General features: G+C 38.8%; 1 protein-coding gene across 1 annotated transcript in view; it reads right to left on the bottom strand.

Annotated features, from left to right (window-relative positions):
* The window catches only part of LOC126481410 (uncharacterized), a 241,418-nt gene that overhangs the window by 135,627 nt on the left and 89,346 nt on the right, over positions 1-16,445 (bottom strand). The window contains exon 6 of the mRNA XM_050105147.1: positions 5,620-5,821. Within this exon, the coding sequence (XP_049961104.1) occupies positions 5,620-5,821 (202 nt within the window). The remainder of the gene's footprint in view (positions 1-5,619; positions 5,822-16,445) is intronic.

Consider the following 16,445-nt stretch of genomic DNA (forward strand, 5'->3'; position numbering starts at 1 on the left):
GACCACTCATATGTTGCCCGTGGTTAATGAACTAGGACATGACTACAGGAACCCACACCATGAACCACATACAAGTTCTCTTAATATTTGTAAATATGTTGTCTAGACAGGATGAGCCTCTGGTAGGTTTGCAGTTAACATAATGCAGGTTAAATTGTTGAAGCACATTTTTGAGCTCTGTCACAGTTTTTCTGTCCTGTAGGACATCAAAACTTGAATTGATATCCTGTCCAATGACAATATTGTATTTTTTTCCATTTTGGTATACATATGTACATTAAAAGTTCCTGAAGTTTCTCCAGAAAGATATGGGGGTTACCACTAGGTGACCTGTACACCACCACCACCACCACCACCACCACCACCACCACCAGCTTAAGGCTCTCAATTAATAGACCTGATATTTCAAAATGCATTTAATCACAAAGGGTATTGAGATTTATCCTGCCACAGTTTGATGCAAGAGGTGTTTTGCATATATTGCTACCCCACCACGTAATTGCTGTTTTCTGCAATAGCAACTAAGTAGTGTGTAATCATCCAATACTTCGTACCCAAGCTCATCCTCTTTACACCAATGTTCACTTAAACATAGAATATTTACCACGTTTCCATTTGAAAATTTGTTCACTATTAAGTTCACTATTAAGTTTTTTAAATAACTGATGATGGTCGAAGTAGAGAGGATATAAAATGTAGACTGGCAATGGCAAGGAAAGCATTTCTGAAGAAGAGAAATTTGTTAACATGGAGTATAGATTGTAGTGTCAGGAAGTTGTTTCTGAAAGTATTTGTATGGAGCGTAGCCATGTATGGAAGTAAAACATGGACGATAACTAGTTTGGACAAGAAGAGAATAGAAACTTTAGAAACGTGGTGCTACAGAAGAATGCTGAAGATTAGTTGGGTAGCTGATATAACTAATGAGGAGGTATTGAACAAGACTGGGGAGAAGAAGTTTGTTATTTTATAGTAACACAAAGTCCTGCCTATATTTATTGTTAATATGATGGCAGTTATAAGAGTCGAGGGACATGAAAGGGAAGCAGTGGTTGGGAAGGGAGTGAGACAGGGTTGTAGCCTGTCCCCGATGTTATTCAATCTGTATATTGAGCAAGCAGTGAAGGAAACAAAAGAAAAATTCGGAGTAGGTATTAAAATCCATGGAGAAGAAATAAAAACATTGAGGTTCGCCGATGACATTGTAATTCTGTCAGAGACAGCAAAGGACTTGGAAGAGCAGTTGAACGGAATGGACAGTGTCTTGAAAGGAGGATATAAGATGAACATCAACAAAAGTAAAACGAGGATAATGGAATGTAGTCGAATTAAGTCGGGTGATGCTGAGGGAATTAGATTAGGAAATGAGACACTTAAAGTAGTAAAGGAGTTTTGCTATTTGGGGAGAAAAATAACTGATGATGGTCGAAGTAGAGAGGATATAAAATGTAGACTGGCAATGGCAAGGAAAGCGTTTCTGAAGAAGAGAAATTTGTTAACACCGAGTATTGATTTAAGTGTCAGGAAGTCGTTTCTGAAAGTATTTGTATGGAGTGTAGCCATGTATGGAAGTGAAACATGGACGATAAATAGTTTGGACAAGAAGAGAATAGAAGCTTTTGAAATGTGGTGCTACAGAAGAATGCTGAAGATTAGATGGGTAGATCACATAACTAATGAGGAGGTATTGAATAGGACTGGGGAGAAGAGAAATTTGTGGCACAACTTGACTAGTAGAAGGGATCGGTTGGTAGGACATGTTCTGAGGCACCAAGGGATCACCAATTTAGTATTGGAGGGCACCGTGGAGGGTAAAAATCGTAGAGGGAGACCAAGAGATGAATACACTAAGCAGATTCAGAAGGATGTAGGTTGCAGTAGGTACTGGGAGATGAAAAAGCTTGCACAGGATAGAGTAGCATGGAGAGCTGCATCAAACCAGTCTCAGGACTGAAGACCACAACAACAACAACATGTTTGTAAGAGCTCCCTTCGATTTTACAGTTACCCATCTACTGCTAGGCCTGATGTGAGCTGTTTTAGTCATAGCTTCACTTTCTGGCAATCCTTCCCTGGGTTTGGAGATATTAAGACATACCTGATGACCACTATCTTCCAATCATGTCCCTAAAAAATTCAAAATCTGTGGGGTAGGATGAGGTCCCCACTGAAATAATAGAAATAGTCCATCACAGTATTGCATATCCACTCTCTTCCAAAATCAACCAATCGCTTGATGAGGGATGCTTCCCAGATCGATTAAAATATACAGAAGTTCCGCCAGTACATAAAAAAGGCAAACAAGGTGAATTGGGCAACTATAGGCCACTCTCTCTGTTACCAATTTTCTCAAAAATATTTGAAAGAGACACACGTGATCAGATCGAAAATCACACTTCATCAAACAGCATTATCTTATGCAATCAATATGGTTTCAGAAAAGGCTGCAGCACAATCCATGCAATAAATGAATTAGTCACAAAAGTCAGCAGATCTTTTGTGACCTGTCCTTTGACACAGTAAATCATGACCTGCTTCTCCAAAAATTGGCACACTATGGTTTACAAGGTCAATCTCTTAGCTGGATGTCATCATACTTGGCAAACAGAAAACAAAGAGTATTTATTAATATCAATTGCAAGAAATTTCTCTCTGGCTTAAAACACACTCAATCAGGTGTTCCACAAGGTTCGATATTAGGGCCTCTACTTTTTCAATATTATATCAATGATATGCCATGCCAGGTTCAGTCTGATACAATCCTCTAAGCAGATGATGCAACAGCTGTAGTCTGTTGAAAAAATGAGGTAGACCTAATTCGTAATATTGAACACACACTTGAGGAAGTGGAAACATGGGTCAAAAACAATAACTTGACATTAAATTTTACAAAAACAGAAATTGTTCATTTCACCACAAAACAATCTGCACAGTCTATAAGTGAAATAAGGTATATGGACAAAAAATTAGAGACTGCAGACTGTGTCAAATTCCTTGGCGTATTAGTCAATAAAAACCTGTTATGGAGTCACCATGTGGACTACATACTCGGTCAACTGAATAGCCTTGTGTTATTATGAATATCTTGTATAGTTTTACTGATTTAGCTGTAAGAAAAACTGTATATAATGCATATTTTGTTTCAGTCATCATGTATAGTATAATTTTCTGGGGGGTCTGGAAAAAAAATTTACTTAGAGCTTTTAGACTACAAAACAGAATCATCCAACCAATGGTGAGAGCAAAATCAAAGCAACATTGTAAACCTTTATTTGTAAAACTAGATCTAATGAGCATTCCAAACATATACATCTATGAAACTCTCACTTTCACGAAAAGAAACCAACAACTTTTTGAGGGTAACTGCTTCTTGCATCAATATGATACTAGATATAGAACAAGCTACATGTTACCTACCCACCGATTAAAATCATATGAAAAAAACCCATACTATATGGGCATGAAATTTGTAAATAAAATATGAAAAGGTATGGATGACCCAAATGTAAAAGGTACCAAAGAGATCTGGAAAAATATCTGAAAGATAAATGTCACTATAGTGTAGAAGATTTCGTGAATGGCAACAATGCATTACAATTGTAATTAAAATACCTCTTTGAACATATTACACCATATGTATTATTAGTTTATTGTCTATTTTTAGTATTATTATATATAGTGTAAAACTGACAAGTCACCTATGTCACAATCTTTGATTGTATAAGGCATGTTATGTGATAATAAAAATGGAAATAATCTGGTGCAGCAGCAGAGGCAATATGCAGTAAAAACCATCTTGAATACTAGGTCAATATTAATTGTGGTATAACAGAAATGTTTGTGTTCATTGCAATCAGTATACGGAGATAACTACCTATAGAAGTGTGTCATGGTACAGCCTCTTCCAACATTAAGGAAATAGAATTTTAAAAATAGTTGCCTGGAGTAAGTGTGTGGAAAGAATAAGCAAGATTTGTATGTATATCACCTTTCAGGCTAGAATCTCAAGCAATTTGATGGAATACAGTGAAATAATTGTTTTTCTGAGTGATCATTTTGTCTGATCAGTAATGAGAGTTAACTTTGCCTTAACATAAGGATCTGTTACTGTGGAGTATTTTTCAGTAGAACCTATTTTGCATCAGATAAGAAGAGCAGGTGTTTATTAGATAATGAAGCAATAATGAAATAGTAAAATAATGAATAATTTTAGGGTCTTAATGCTTAGGAAGCCTGTCTCTGCAGTAGGGATTTTTTTGAGAATGCACTCCATTAGCTAATGCGGTCAAAAATTTAAGCAAAATAATGGAGCTGACAGACATGATTGAGTAATGAAAAAGGTAAGTGTATATAAACAAATGTGGTGTAACTATATCGATGCTCTATTTTTGAACTAGGCAACATTGAGTACTGTACATATTGTGCAATTTTCTTTCAAATTGCAGATCATCAAAAATAATAAAACACATCATTATCTTTCAAACAATGGAAAATCCAGGATGTAATGTAACAACATTATGAGAAGGAAAGTTGCTACTCACCATATAGTGGAGATGCTGAGTTGCAGATAGGCACAACAAAAAGACACTCGCAATTAAAGCTTTCAGCCATTAAGGTTTTCGTCAAAAATAGACACACATGCACGCACACGCCCATGCTCACGCGCAAGCGATGGCAGTCTCAGGCAACTGAAACCACACTGCCTCTCGGGTTGGCAGGGGCCAGCCGGCGACGGACCACGAGGTGGGTGCCGGCCGGAGTCTTGTTGATACCAATTTTTTACTTTTTTCCAAATACTGTACAAAATATGTTTACTACAATTTTATCAGAAATGAGTCAGATGTATGGGCATTTAAGTTTCCATCAACCTGCAAGAACATGTTAAAAGTCTCTTGGGTAATACAGTGGAGTTAAAATTGAATTCAAAAGACTGTTGTTTAATTCCTTCTGCTCTATTAAGATTGTATTTGGAGGAACAAAATATTACTTAAAATATGGTTTCTGAGCTTCATTCCTCATACCTCACATCTCTCTCCATGGAATATGAGGGACTTTCTGAAGTCTATATAAGGCCCAATATGATTCACATTCCTGCTCTAGCTGCCGAATATAATGTCATCCACCCAAGTGTTAACAATATTCCATTAACAGCATGTTTATTAGTAGATGCAGGTAATGTTCTTAGGCATGCAATCTATCAGATTCAAACTAGACCGATTGTAAAAATAAACACAAAAATGTTATTGTTAGAAACCTGGAAATTTTGAAAAAATTTATTCACTAATCTAGACAAGATCATATAATATGAACAGCGTGCAAGTTTCTGAAATTTGAAATGCTAAAACTATGTAGAAGAAAAATATTAAATGAAAAGTGGATGCAGAGTTAGATATGGCATATTTGTATCTTTATGTTGAGATGATTCTTACAATTTCATAATGATCTTGGTTGTTATGGTGTAATTTATGTGCTTTCCCAACTTCATAAAATAGAAATTTTGCCAACAGAACAGGTGGAAAATCCATCACTCCCTACCAACTGTAGTACCTCTATCAATAACATGACAGACATGTCCACCTTGGCAGACATCCCTGATTATTGAAGAAAAAAGATACTTACTCTACATAGAGATTGCACAAAAGCTGGAATACTGCTAATTACTTTGTATGCCAACAAGAAAGCATCATTCACTTTTTCATAAAGAAAATGATGTAGAACAATATCCACACACTGTGCAGGAAATCTGTTTATTGCCATTTTATGGCAAAGCTGCCTTAGTATTTCATAGATGTGTTCCTTTGTATCACAATCCTTGTCATATCTAGAAAGAAAGGAAAACATACAAATCTTTACACTTTTTTAAATGCCACAATATAGTGTAATTTTACTCCAGGTGCTCCACTGTTTTGGATGCATGCTTCATAATTCTAGACAAACATTTACTTTTTAAAATGTCAACAGTTAACAAGTAATTTTTTTAACAGCACCAAATCCTACAAATATACACCAAATTACAGAAAGTGACTTATTACCAATGCACAAGGTTTGAAAAACATTGTTGGAACTCTGTAGGAACAGAGTAAATAAGTTGAATATAACGAGTTTTGCTGGAGCTATGCTGGAAAAAGCAAACATCTAATGTTTCCTGGCATACCACCAATATCCTTCACTGTACATTTCATTAAATTTGATCAGAGTAATCTGAGTTAAGAACAAAAAATAAATTTGTAAATTTTGTTAAGAACGAACCTCATTACTGTACATAATACAATTGGATATATGAACAGATTTACTCATCAAGTGGCAGCAGAAGGAAACACACACAAAACTTGGGGAAATGTGCAAACTTTCACAGCCAGTAGCAGCTCTTGGCAGAAGGGATGAAGGGAAAGGAATATGGATGAAGGGAAAGGAATATGGATGAAGGGAAAGGAATATGGATGAAGGGAAAGGAATATGGATGAAGGGAAAGGAATATGGATGAAGGGAAATGACTGTAGAGGTTTGGGAAATGGGGAGAGTTTGCAAAATTCTCTCAGAAACCCAGATCAGGGGAGACTTCCCGAACAGTACGAGAAGGGACAACCAATCTTTATGGACTGCACAGGATGAGATCTGAAAACCAGAGAGCTTAAAAGTGGAAATAGGGTTATAAGTGAGACAAATTTCTGAAAACCATCATGCAGGTGTTAAGAGTGGAAAGCTAAGTGCATTATATGTGATAGACTGGTGTGAGGGGAAGGAGGGTGGTTAGACAGGTTAGAAAATATAAGATATACAAACTAAAAGGGAGTGAAGGAAATAATTGTTACTAACAAGCAGTTGTGACACCAAATAAATGAACAAATTTAAACACGGTGGATACCAAGAACCAAGCACATGATGTAAAGCCAAATACCACCTTTGGAGATCTGAGAAATTGGTTTCAGGAGACAGAATCCAGATGGAATGTGTGGTGAAACAGGCACTGAGACCAAGACAGTAGGTGTTTTAGAGCATTCTCTGCACCAAGTTATTGTGTGTTGCTAGTATACACTCTCCGTCTATGCTCATTCATTCCAAACGGTAACTTGATGGTAGTTATACCAATGCAGAAGGCCAAGCAGTTATTACATAACTGGTACAAGATCTGTCATTTCACAGGTGGTTGTCCCTTTGGTAGTATATGTTTTGCCACTTGCAGGGCTGGTATGGGTGGTGATTGGAGAATGCCCAGGACTTTTTATAGGGGGGCACCCACAGGGGTAGGAGATGTAAGGTATGGAAATAATTGCAGAAGGGGCATAGCATCTGAACAGACTATAGCTGGAACTGGGGAAGGGGTAGATGCATGAAAAGCTATTCTATGTGAGGTGGGTAAAATGGACCTCATTTCAGGGCATTATTTTAGGTCATAGGTCAGGATAGTACTGAGTGAGAAAAGGTGTACTCCCAAGCTGTTTTTTGGATGGATCAGCACACTTACAGCAATACACCACCACTCTCACCTCAGCCGTCATTTCAAGTAATTATTCCACCGGCCTACTTCAAAGGCAGATTTCCCTAGCCATCATATCCAACCTTGATTCTGCACTCCTCTTGTCACTCAATACTATCCTGTCCTGAATGTACTAATCAGCAACTTCAAAGCCCATAACCCATACTGGCCTAGAATCATGCACTGAAATGAGTTCCATTCACTTCAGCAATTTACCTACAACATCTAGAATAACTTTTTGCACTCCCTGCTCCCTCCCCAATCTTCACAATCTCCTGCTCACATTCTATGCACATTCTATACCTATTCCCCTGCCATGTGGGTCCTACCGCCTGTGACTGTCCCTGCTGCACAGCTTGCCCTATTACTGATACAAGGAGAATGTCATGGAACAAAAACTGACCAATGGATGGATGTACACACAAAGAGATGCATGGCACATTGCTGTCTCTCAGTTTGTGTCTGAGAGACCTAACATGACTGTCTCAATGAAGGATCATGCACTGCTTGTGAAGCTCTTGTATGCAAAGGTGACTGTGTGCTGGTAGCCCTGCAGAAGAGCTGGACACTCAATGTTATGAAGAACGGCACTGGTTCAATATCTGCTAAGGATCTGGGGGAAATGATTATAAACTTTGAAAAGACGTGTTCTTTTGAAGTGCAATGTGGCAGAGAGAGGAAAGCAGTTGATATGACATCTGTTGAAGTGTCCATAGTGCTGCAGGAGTGGTTGAGTGATGGTGTGCAAATATGCAATGCCTGGGGAGTACCTGATGTTGGACATGCCTGTGAGCATGGTGCATAAATCCTACAAAACATTCTGGATTGCTACCCACACAAAATCATCCATGTTCAGAAGTTGATTTTTGGTGACCTGTCAATAAGACAAATGTTTGCTCTAGATTTCCTTGGTGACAAGTAAATGTTTGCTCTAGATTTTCTTGGTGACAAGTAAATGGCCATAGAACATTCCAGGGATAGACAAAGTCAATTTTCATCTCCAAGGACATGTCAATACACAGAACTGTAGAGCATGGGGAAAAAAATCTGTGTGCACATCAACTGATACCACTTCATTCTGCAAAGCTGACTGTGGTGCAGGTTGACGGCATCGTTTACCACAGGGCAAAATTTTTTTGAGGAGATGAGTATGTTACCTGTACCATCACTGGTCAACACTATGAGAATCTTTTGTGCACCAACATGATTCTAGCCCTTCAACAACATGGATGTGTGGGTAGGATTACTTTTATGCAAGATGGCTCTCCTCCGTACATTGCACAGCCAATGGCAGAGGCATTTTATAAATGCTAGAATTATCATTTCTAGCTTTGGGGTTATCTGAGATATGTTGTGTTCAGTGCTCCAATTAGGAACACAGCAAAATTGAAGACACACCTTGTGCATCACATTCTGAACGTGACCCTAAGACTCTCCAATCTGTTGTGGAGCATGCTGTTTCACGATTTCAATCAGTAGCGGAAAAATGGATAGCATTACTGTACATGTCCTGCACCAGCCGTCTCACGACAATTGGAAACCACTGTCATTTTATCTTTACATGGTTTTTGACACCAGGACAATTAAAAACTGATGTCTTTTGCTGTTCATCCAGTTTTGGGTCTTAGAACAATTAAAACCATTTTTTTCCATCCAATGTGATATGACATTGTGGTGGTGGATGGGTTTACCTAGCTAACTGTGCCATAACTGTTGACTGATGAACTTGTGCAGTCATGCACATTAAACAGTGCAGACAGTGTAATGCGCAGCAAACCACAGTGATCATATTCTGATTCATCTGTCATTTGTAGCTGCCCACATTTATGTTAAGATGCTCACAGCTCCATCAGCTGGAAAATTTTTCATAATTTTGTTGCTCCATGACTTTTCCCTGAATGAATAATTTGCTGTCAAATCTGATGTCATTCCATGCAGTGGTTCTCTTTCTGTTCATTATGGACACCCTGTACTATCAAAGGGAGACCACCTATGCAATGAGACTTATCGTGTACTGGTCATTATGTTATCACTGCTCCATCTTCCAAACTGGTGTATCAGTTAGTATGAATGGACATGAATAGATTGCATATGATAGCAAAAAACAATATCCTATTGCACAGCATGCTCTGCATCATGACAAACATGACCTCAGTGGATATTTCACCACACACACCAGCTAGATTCTTCCTGCTGACACCAGTTTCTCAGAACTCTGCAAGGGAACAGGCATCAAACTGTGTGCTTGGTTCTCACCATCCAGTGCGCCAAAATTTATGTTAATTTCATAGCATTTCTTTCTGTTACCTATTTCTTTTCTTCATTTCATTTAGTTTTCTATGTCTTATATTATAATCTGTCTATCCCCCCCCCCCCCCCCCCCTCTTCCTTCACCTACCCACCACATATAATGCACTTAGCTTTTCACTTGTATTAAATATTGTGTCATGTTTCTTTTTTTTTCCCCAGTAATCAGTGCCTTGCTTATAACAGTATCTTCCACTCTTAAGATCTCAGTCCCTAATGACCAGTCTTTACTTCTCATCCCATTCGGTAAGTCCCCTGACATGGGGTTCTGGTTAACTTATCTATAGCTCTTCCCATTTCCTTGCCAGTCCACTTCCTTCAACACTCTTCCTTTCCCTTGAACACTTATGCCAAAAGGAGCCAGTTTGAACATTTCCCTAACTTTTGTGCGGGTTTTCTTCTGCCAGCACTTTGTGAGTACATTTTTTAAATCTGTCCAATTATATTACATTTTCAAAATCAGTCATTTTTTGTTGATGTATTATCCCTTGCTGCCATCATTCCTTGTAACCCAATTTTCAGTCTCTGTTGTTGTTGTTGTTGTTGTTGATCTTTTTCAAACTACCATCTGTTTTCAATTTTTTGTGCACGTTCAGTCGTTTGCTTACCTGTGCTGCCTATTATTGATCTACTTTATATTCCTATATATTCTTGTAGTGAATTCCACTTGCTTAAATGTGTCACTTTTTATTTATGAACTTTCATGTAACTCAACAGTTATTGTCCACTGCATGTCATCGGCCTGATTGTCTTTTGCTGATTTAATTCCATATTTGACACCACTTTACTTCTTGCCACTTACCTTAGCATCTAAGTCATTCTTACATGCTTTTGTGAATTTTTTTTTTTCAACAAATCGCACTGACTGTTACTGTCACCACCTGCATTATTTTATTCCCCACAGAAGATTTTTTTTCTCCAATGACTTCCTCTTTATTTGCCCTATTTCTAAGCTTTTGTCCATTGTCATGTCTTTCATAACTTTCTTAATTAACATAATAAATAGCAGTTTTTTCTTACTATACGTAGTCCACTTTTCTCATTCGCTCACTACCTCTTGTTAACCCTTGCCTGATCATGATTTTTGTTCAATTTTTTCTTATTTTTCTACATTTTTTTGAGTTTTCTGGGCTTTTTGCTTGTTTGTCCTCCATTTTTTGCTCTCTGCTTTTCTTCGCTACTCCCACAATCTCTTAATATTCTAAACCCTTATCCTTTGTCATAATGGTGAATCCCATTACATTATACTCAATCTTTTCAGAAACATGCTTTTACCCAAACTAAACTAAGATCCCACATTTAGTTTCTTGGACACTGCTTGTCCCTGGGAGTTATCCCCAAAGACCTAACAATGAAAGTCCCTATTTGTGGATGTAATCCCATTCTTTAAGAGACCCTTTTACAGTTTCAAATACAGCGATCTCTTGCACTTACCAGGTGTATAAGTGACCTACATACCACGTCTGTCAATTTCCACTCCAGTAGACTTCTCTCCTCCTACAAAGTCCTGCTGTTTTCTGCCCCTCACATTTCCTTGGATGGTATTATCCACCAAGCCAACTTTGAACTGCAACAACAGACCAGACTTCACCTCAAAAAGCTATCCTACTTTCTCCTGAACAACCGGAGCAGGGCGGGGCAGGGCAACAGCCACCATGTGGGAAATACGGAAAATTCTTGCTGCATGTCTGGGGAGTGGTATGGATGCTGAAACATCACCAGCTGCTGTGATATAGGGCCAGTTACTTCATGTTGACATTGTGCCAGAGATGAGTTTGGCCCATGCAATAGATTTGCGGGTGACAATGTATGATTGGCTGCTTCTCTCTGCACATAATTACTATGGTGTTCTACAACCAAGCTTGGCAACCTCCTTAACCCCCAGCCTTCACCATTGCCTCCCAGAGCAATGGAAACTGTTTACCACAAGAACTAGCCACAAAAGTTAATTGTTCTCAAGCTCTCATCCAAGTCCCTCTCACCACCTCAATTACCTGTATTATGAAAAGCTCTTGATTTCAGCTCTAAACCAGCATTGAATCATGGTGCTTTGGCTACAAGCCTACTTTTCTTCACTTGTAATGTCAACTGGAATTATCCCTTTTCAACTCAATCTCAGAACCTTTCCAACAGTAAACCAGACATTGAATCCTGACTAACAGTTCAGACCATGATCCCAACTTGATCCACCACCACTACCCCAAAATCACCATTTCCAAGCTTTCCAAGAATCCTTAACACCCAGTACTGTTTTACAACCCTTTCTCAGGTCCCTACAATATGACCATAACCTCTACAAAACAGTCTTTGCTCCATAAAAACTGATGACTACATCATTAACTTCATGGCAGACAAGCGATCTATCACTGTGGTGTTTGACATGAGAGTACATAAGTGAGGGTCTAGACCAGTTTTCTGACACTTCTACATACTGCATCTGCCATGAAGACCTTACCTTTGTGGTACAGACTAATCTACAGTCCCTCCTTAAAAACTAAGGACACTCACAAGTACTAAGATCTCAATCCATACAATTTCTTTCCCACCCAAATCATATGCTATCAGCTGTTACCTTCTTCCTATTACGTAAAAACCCCTTTATATTAAAGAGAGAAACCATTTCTTAGATCATCTGGAATGTTTGCCCATTCCAATAGTGTCACAAACATTGCTTATCATCAAGGCAACCTTCCTCTGAAACAATATTCCTTGTGTACATGTTATTTCTTTTGCTGACTATTACCTCAACCAGCACCCACCTGATTTCAGAACCCCTATGATATCCTTCCTGCTCTCCTTAAGCAACTTCATACTTCATACTTTTGAACAATAACATTACTGTGAGGGGGTAGACACACAAACAGATCAAGGGCACAGCCATGGGAACCAGGATGGCTCCTTCCCATGCCATCCTTTTCATGGGTCATGTGGAGCAGGCTTTCTTGGAATCCATGAGCCTTCAACCACTGTTGTGGTTGGATACAATGACGACATCTTTGCCACATGGACTTATGTGGATGTTAATTTATTAACATGTTTGAAATCTCTAACTACATTCTTTCAATTAAATTTCACATGGTACTAATTCTGAATCCCATACCATTTCCTTGATGTTGACCTAATCCTCACTGAGGGTCAGCTACACACTTCTGTTCACATTAAATCTATGAGGAAACAACAGTACTTACATTTCGACAGTTGCCATCTTCTCTCTGTCAAGTGTTCCCTCCCATACAGCCTTGGCATTCATGGCAAAAATATTTGTTCAGATGCAGACTCTCTACAGCAATACACAACCATCCCCATCTCAGCCTTCACTAGATTTAATTACCACACCAGTCTACTTCAAAAGCAGATTTCCTGGATCATCACACCCAATCCTGGTACTGCTGATCCCTCCAGAAAACAACTTAGCCCCTCTTTCCACTCAGTACCATCCTGGTCTTGAATGTATCAATCATTCACTTCACCAAACTCTTTACTGGTTTCACCAAGCTCCAATTGCAAATATTTTTGCATTTCATTGAAATGCCTGTTTACTGTTACAGTCAACAACACCACTACAACAAGTAAAGTGCTGATTTTGGAACTTCAAACCAATGGACAGTTCCTTTAAATAAGATAGGTTCACAGCAGTTGGAATATTAAGGAATTATTGTAAAGGTAACTTAGATATTGTATTGCTGTTCATGTTTGCTAGGTGTGAACATAGGCGATAATTTTTATGTGGAATTATGTACATAGATTTGCTGGAAAATCTAGAACCCGAACAAGTATTTCTGAGTGCAATGACCATTTCTACACAATGAGTGACATAAGATACATTACTGAAGAGGGCAGCAGCCTTTTCAGTAGTTGCAAGGGCAACAGTCTGGATGATTGACTGATCTGGCCTTGTAACAATAACCAAAACGGCCTTGCTGTGCTGGTACTGCAAACGGCTGAAAGCAAGGGGAAACTACAGCCGTAATTTTTCCCGAGGGCATGCAGCTTTACTGTATGATTACATGATGATGGCGTCCTCTTGCGTAAAATATTCCGGAGGTAAAATAGTCCCCCATTCGGATCTCCGGGCGGGGACTACTCAAGAGGATGTCATTATCAGGAGAAAGAAAACTGGCGTTCTACGGATCGGAGCGTGGAATGTCAGATCCCTTAATCGGGCAGGTAGGTTAGAAAATTTAAAAAGGGAAATGGATAGGTTGAAGTTAGATATAGTGGGAATTAGTGAAGTTCGGTGGCAGGAGGAACAAGACTTCTGGTCAGGTGACTACAGGGTTATAAACACAAAATCAAATAGGGGTAATGCAGGAGTAGGTTTAATAATGAATAGGAAAATTGGAATGCGGGTAAGCTACTACAAACAGCATAGTGAACGCATTATTGTGGCCAAGATAGATACGAAGCCCACGCCTACTACAGTAGTACAAGTTTATATGCCAACTAGCTCTGCAGATGACGAAGAAATTGAAGAAATGTATGATGAAATAAAAGAAATTATTCAGATTGTGAAGGGAGACGAAAATTTAATAGTCATGGGTGACTGGAATTCGAGTGTAGGAAAAGGGAGAGAAGGAAACATAGTAGGTGAATATGGATTGGGGGACAGAAATGAAAGAGGAAGCCGCCTGGTCGAATTTTGCACAGAGCACAACATAATCATAACTAACACTTGGTTTAAGAATCATGAAAGAAGGTTGTATACATGGAAGAACCCTGGAGATACTAAAAGGTATCAGATAGATTATATAATGGTAAGACAGAGATTTAGGAACCAGGTTTTAAATTGTAAGACATTTCCAGGGGCAGATGTGGACTCTGACCACAATCTATTGGTTATGACCTGTAGATTAAAACTGAAGAAACTGCACAAAGGTGGGAATTTAAGGAGATGGGACCAGGATAAACTAAAAGAACCAGAGGTTGTACAGAGATTCAGGGAGAGCATAAGGGAGCAATTGACAGGAATGGGGGAAATAAATACAGTAGAAGAAGAATGGGACACTCTGAGGGATGAAGTAGTGAAGGCAGCAGAGGATCAAGTAGGTAAAAAGACGAGGGCTAGTAGAAATCCTTGGGTAACAGAAGAAATATTGAATTTAATTGATGAAAGGAGAAAATATAAAAATGCAGTAAATGAAACAGGCAAAAATGAATACAAACGTCTCAAAAATGAGATCGACAGGAAGTGCAAAATGGCTAAGCAGGGATGGCTAGAGGACAAATGTAAGGATGTAGAGGCCTATCTCACTAGGGGTAAGATAGATACCGCCTACAGGAAAATTAAAGAGACCTTTGGAGAAAAGAGAACGACTTGTATGAATATCAAGAGCTCAGATGGAAACCCAGTTCTAAGCAAAGAAGGGAAAGCAGAAAGGTGGAAGGAGTATATAGAGGGTCTATACAAGGGCGATGTACTTCAGGACAATATTATGGAAATGGAAGAGGATGTAGATGAAGATGAAATGGGAGATATGATACTGCGTGAAGAGTTTGACAGAGCACTGAAAGACCTAAGTCGAAACAAGGCCCCGGGAGTAGACAACATTCCATTAGAACTACTGACAGCCTTGGGAGAGCCATTCCTGATAAAACTCTACCATCTGGTGAGCAAGATGTATGAGACAGGCGAAATACCCTCAGACTTCAAGAAGAATATAATAATTCCAATCCCAAAGAAAGCAGGTGTTGACAGATGTGAAAATTACCGAACTATCAGCTTAATAAGTCACAGCTGCAAAATACTAACACGAATTCTTTACAGACGAATTGAAAAACTAGTAGAAGCCAACCTCGGGGAAGATCAGTTTGGATGCCGTAGAAACACTGGAACACGTGAGGCAATACTGACCTTACGACTTATCTTAGAAGAAAGATTAAGGAAAGGCAAACCTACGTTTCTAGCACTTGTAGACTTAGAGAAAGCTTTTGACAATGTTGACTGGAATACTCTCTTTCAAATTCTGAAGGTGGCAGGGGTAAAATACAGGGAGCGAAAGGCTATTTACAATTTGTACAGAAACCAGATGGTACTTATAAGAGTCGAGGGACAAGAAAGGGAAGCAGTGGTTGGGAAGGGAGTAAGACAGGGTTGTAGCCTCTCCCCGATGTTGTTCAATCTGTATATTGAGCAAGCAGTAAAGGAAACAAAAGAAAAATTCGGAGTAGGTATTAAAATTCATGGAGAAGAAATAAAAACTTTGAGGTTCGCCGATGACATTGCAATTCTGTCAGAGACAGCAAAGGACTTGGAAGAGCAGTTGAATGGAATGGACAGTGTCTTGAAAGGAGGATATAAGATGAACATCAACAAAAGCAAAACAAGGATAATGGAATGTAGTCTAATTAAGTCGGGTGATGCTGAGGGAATTAGATTAGGAAATGAGGCACTTAAAGTAGTAAAGGAGTTTTGCTATTTGGGGAGCAAAATAACTGATGATGGTCGAAGTAGAGAGGATATAAAATGTAGGCTGGCAATGGCAAGGAAAGCGTTTCTGAAGAAGAGAAATTTGTTAACATCCAGTATTGATTTAAGTGTCAGGAAGTCATTTCTGAAAGTATTCGTATGGAGTGTAGCCATGTATGGAAGTGAAACATGGACGATAAATAGTTTGGACAAGAAGAGAATAGAAGCTTTCGAAATATGGTGCTACAGAAAAAT

The sequence above is a fragment of the Schistocerca serialis genome, chromosome 5, assembly GCF_023864345.2.
Source record: "Schistocerca serialis cubense isolate TAMUIC-IGC-003099 chromosome 5, iqSchSeri2.2, whole genome shotgun sequence".
Lineage (NCBI taxonomy): Eukaryota > Metazoa > Arthropoda > Insecta > Orthoptera > Acrididae > Schistocerca > Schistocerca serialis.